This window comes from Micropterus salmoides, unplaced genomic scaffold (assembly GCF_014851395.1).
Source record: "Micropterus salmoides isolate LMB-PRFRI ecotype aquatic unplaced genomic scaffold, ASM1485139v1 Ms_hic_scaffold_23, whole genome shotgun sequence".
Lineage (NCBI taxonomy): Eukaryota > Metazoa > Chordata > Actinopteri > Centrarchiformes > Centrarchidae > Micropterus > Micropterus salmoides.
Window position 1 is genome coordinate 13,504,396 of NW_024041484.1, and position 4,867 is coordinate 13,509,262.

General features: G+C 41.1%; 1 protein-coding gene across 1 annotated transcript; it reads left to right on the forward strand.

Annotated features, from left to right (window-relative positions):
- Positions 1-242: 242 nt before the first annotated feature.
- Positions 243-4,257, forward strand: LOC119918499 (transmembrane protein 229A). The gene has a single exon (XM_038739278.1). The coding sequence runs from the start codon at positions 716-718 to the stop codon at positions 1,907-1,909; it is 1,194 nt and encodes a 397-aa protein (XP_038595206.1). The 5' UTR covers positions 243-715; the 3' UTR covers positions 1,910-4,257.
- The last annotated feature ends 610 nt before the right edge of the window (positions 4,258-4,867 follow it).

Here is a 4,867-nt window from a genome sequence, read left to right on the forward strand (position 1 = left end):
TCACAACCATGCCGCCTCCTCCATGAGCGTCTCTCTTATGCTGCCTTCAGGTACTTTTGGAAATGTGGCAACATTGTTATGACAATGCAAATGACGACCAAGAGCGGCAACTAAATGTGCAACCAATTCTGTTTTACTTAAGTGGCATTGGCTTAGACATCACACTTTGAGATGGGATTGAATTGCGTTACCCACCTGAATTAGGCTAGGTTATTGCTTCATTTAGCCTACTGGAAACATATCGGTAGGCTATCAATCATTTTTAGGCTACTATTTATTTCCTTTCCTATAGTCTGCTGCAACTAGAGGCTAAGCTACTGTAGCCACTATTAGGCTACATGTATTTGCCTATTCTTTGTACCCGAGGACATGCATGCGCAGGCACGTGTGCGGCTCAGTTCACATCCATTCCATGCTTTTCCGAATGGTTTGAAGTTGATGAAGTGCCAACAAGGTTGGAAATGTGCCTAGGGAAGACTGCTAGCTCATAAACATGTAGGCGTTTCTAAAAATGCTTTATGGAGGAAGGAAATGCACGTAAACACGTTTGTTAGACCTGAAGGATCAACACAGAACAATGTGTCACAGCATGTTTATGGGAACGTTTGTTTGTTTACGAGAACACTCCACAGGGCGTCTCAAGATGGATCAACAAAATGCGTTTTTTCCAGGGAGTACGTGAAAGCAGCAGTCACTCCGTACCACAGTGCAGGAGATGCTTGCAGCCGCAGCAGCTCGCTTCACTTGTGCGGCCGCAGCGGAACATAACACGAAACAGTGTTGGAGGAGGGCAACTGGATCCCTCCAGACAGACTGCCTGACCATGTCCAGTCGGTGGCAAGACGCTCCTCGCAGCGGTCCAGAAGACCCCGCCGGTGGCTTAAAATCGGTGCGAATGCCCCGCAAACAGGAACCGTCCGGAGAGACCGAGGACGCAGCGGACTCGCTGCGGGAGCTGCCTCCATGGATGCGGCTTTACTTCTACGGGATGCACGGCGTGACTCTGGATGTCTTGCTCTCATCGTTACAAGGGGTTTTGAATTATCGGGACCCTAAACTGGTGGGCTTTTCCTCCCCGTATCTTTGCGTTATGCATTCACTGACCCACTTTGCGCTGGAGAAGATCTACTCACAGAAGAGATGCTTCCGAAGTCGGCCTGTCGTGTTTCATCTTGTTTTCTACCCGTCTGTGTACATCGGGCTGCAGATTTTGATCGGTAACATTAACATGAACACTTTGACCGAGCAGGTGAGGGTGGTGTCGGGGACGCAGCTGGCAGTGCACTACATCCTGGCTCTCTATTTTGCCCAGGTGTTTCACAGAGGGCTGCTGCGGCTGCAGTATCACCCCGCCGCCCCCCCGAGCAAACCGGGCCCGGAGGAGAGCGGTCATGATCGGGGGCCTCCTTGCGGTCTCCCCGGACTCGTGCGCTTCTTGTTCTTCGGGATGCACGGCTTTCTGGACGAGGTGATTTTCACCTCTATTTTCAACTTCGTGGAGAAGTCCGACCGGACCCTCAGCGGCCACACGTCCCTGTGGTCTTTCCTGATGTACGGGAGCTGCAGCTTTGTGGTGGAGAAGCTCTACCTTCACCTGCACTTCAGCAGAGGATGGGGGACGTGGCGGCGGCTCCCCATCTACGTCTGCTTCATCTACACCTGGGAGCTCTCCTGGGGTCTGGCCCTGAGGCAGTTCGACGCATGCTCCTGGGACTACTCCCATTATCCTCACAACTTCATGGGGCTCATCACCCTCCTCTACTTGCCAGGCTGGGTCTGCCTCAGTCTGTATCAGGACATGCTGTCTAATGTCCTGCTGAGAATCAAGTGCACCAAAGATGTAAATGTTTTGAGTGGAGAGAATGGAGAGGTCAATGGTCAGCTGGAGTCAAAGATAAAACAACTTTAATTTTTTTTTTAAGTTTTAACTTCTAGGGAAAGTCTGGATCACATGGATGGAGACACAAGCAGGCATTATTTTATTCTAATTAACAAATTCATCAAATCCAACTGATTTGATGAAAATAGACTAAAAGTTGTGGTAGTGCAGGAGGTATATTGTGGGACCAGTCTGGCCTTATAGCTCAAACCATGGTATAAACAGGTGCGGGGCTCTGCATTTGTTCACATTTCAAAGCAGATCTGAGATAATTACTTTGAGACTTTGGGCAGTTGGTCAGCAGTGTGTTGTCATCACAACAGATGCTGAGATGATGACACAACATTTAATGCAGTTCAGATTTTTTAGCAAATTTAGAGTTGGTTACTTTGGAATCTGGACTTTTGTCACCAGTATGCAGACGAGACATTTTCCAGCTGATATTTCTGGGTCCAGTGACAAAGATAAAACACAATTAAAAGGACCCTGAATTGTTTATCTAACCTGTTTAGATTAAATTTACCTACTGCCATTTTTACCTGATGTAAAATATAGTTGTAATATTAATATTTTTTAAGTCTTCATGACTTTGAAAGTGTGAATAATCTGTTTGTTTTTTTAATGACTCCAGTGGCAGACTCGCCATCTTATCCATTACATGCATTGTGGCAGGTCTAGTGTGATTATTTCATAAGATGCATTGGCATGCTTTAACTGTGGCTCATATGTGCATGCTACAAAGTGCAAATCAACCAACATCTGGAAGGTTTTGTTTCAAAAAAAGGTTTAGGGTTTAGGTTTTGTTCACCAAAATAAACATATTGCCCTTTAAGATTCCAAAGTATATATATATTAAAGACAAAGAAGACACACACACAGCTATTTAGAGGACAGTGTTCCATTTTCTTTCATGCAATAAATCAGTTTTTAATTGTCTTAAGTTTTAAATCTCTTTAAAAACATGTATTGTTAATTAACATTAATATAGCCCAAGTAATGCATGGTAACTATTAGAGTAAACCCAGTAATATGTAGCAAGAAAACCTGTAGCTGAATGTATACGAGTGAGAAGTGAGATTTTACTGTGACTCTTTCATGAACCAAATGCTACTTTGCTGGAGTGCCTTCATGTGCAAACGGAGTCAACTAGACTCAATCAAACAAGGCTTGGTGTCCATGGGGTTCCTCTTTTTATATCTCACAGCAGTGCAAATCGTTATAAAAATGTATTAACGGTTTCAAGTCAGTGAGGCGAGTGCATTTGTTCCATTATCAGATCATACTGGTTCCATCGCTAAATGATGTTATGTTGAAACATTTAACCACAGCTGATCAGATTGACAGATTTATACGTCCAACAAAAACAAACAAGCAGTTTAGGTTTCACTACCCTTGCAGCTTTCATTTTTTAATCACTGAACAATGTAGAACATGCATCATTTTGTGTAGAATGCTAATATTTCCAGTAAGAAATCCTCTGGGTGCATATTAAAATAATTAAGGCAGAAGAGTTGTCAGACACTACAGAACCTCCTGTTAAGGACAAGTATGTTTTGTTTTTTAACAGCCCCATGAATGCAACAAGGCTAGTCGAGTCAGATCCATTTCTAAAGTACTTTTACTGAGCATGTTTACCCCAAACTGACAGACATTTCATGTAAAATATGAATTATAATAATATTTGACAGACAGATAGATGAGCAGCCCTGCTACAGTGACAAAGCTGACAAAAATCTGTCAACGAGAAAGCATTACATTTAAATCCATTAATCAACTTCACAAGGGAATATAGGACAGACATACTGTGCATCCAGAAAGGATATTTTTATTGAAATATTCCCTAAATAAACTCCACCTTAGACTTTAGCATATTCTGAAACACACAACTGTGTTACAGTGTTCTTATGCATCATTAGCAAACTAACCTAAGCACCTGGCACTGTGACTAAACAAATACTGATAAATCTTAGCACTCTATACAAGTCATTAGATAACTAAGCATCTTTTGGAGTTCCAGCAGTTAAAGCCATTTAACTCTCTCAAGGTAGCATTTTAACTTGGTGCTGGAATCAATCTCATCATGTATGAAGCTGCCCTTAAATAATTTCTTCATAATTAGAACATATTTTGTTGTAATCACAACTCTAAATTCTGATCATTTGTATTTACTTATTGTAGAAATTAGTATTTTTTTTTTCTGAATGTTTTGTTAAGCTTGTGATTTGCTGGATGCAATCTTGAATGAATGTGAAGTCTGTTCTACTATATTTGAGTCTGTTCTAAGGGTTCAGTAAACGTAATAACTGTACGCTCTTGTATGCTGTGGGAGCGGCTCTGAAAATTGTTGTTCATTCATCATTAAATATTTTAGAATCATTCACCTTGGATTCTTAAGAAACCAGAATTTCTTCTTGTTTTTGTGGGGAGCTTTATTAAATCTGTGACTGCACGTATTTAATATTTATGAAAAGTATATGAATAGGGTAATATACAACACAATTATTATACTGAACCATTTACTTTAAAATCATGTTAAATTGTATCAGAACTGATAGAACTAGCACTGAACATTTACAATGCAGTGAGCCCTACCTAGGGCTGGTGGGTTTTGTTTTTAATATTTATAACTTGGCAGCTATATTAAGGTCTTAAACATTTGTATTCACTGACCCACAACCACATGAGAATTGATATGTACTTTGTACATTTTTAAGATTTTTCTTGGCCGAGTAACTGTTTTTTAAATCATGCTTGTGCTATGAGGTGGGAATAAAATTTGCAACGGCATACTGTACCACTTACAATTTTAATTAAATTTTTCCTGTGGCACAACTGGTAACCTTTCATTTCTTCACTCTAATCTTGGAAAACACCATTTACATATTTCAACAGAGTTCTGAGCAATCATGTTTCACACTGTATGTGTATAAAACATGACTTGCTCTCATAAAATACACCAGGAGAGTCCCGGTAAAAGCTATAATTTGG

What these genes read in the sequence shown, in the direction of transcription:
- LOC119918499 (XM_038739278.1), top strand. Translation starts at nt 716, where the DNA reads ATGCTTGCAGCCGCAGCAGCTCGCTTCACTTGTGCGGCCGCAGCGGAA.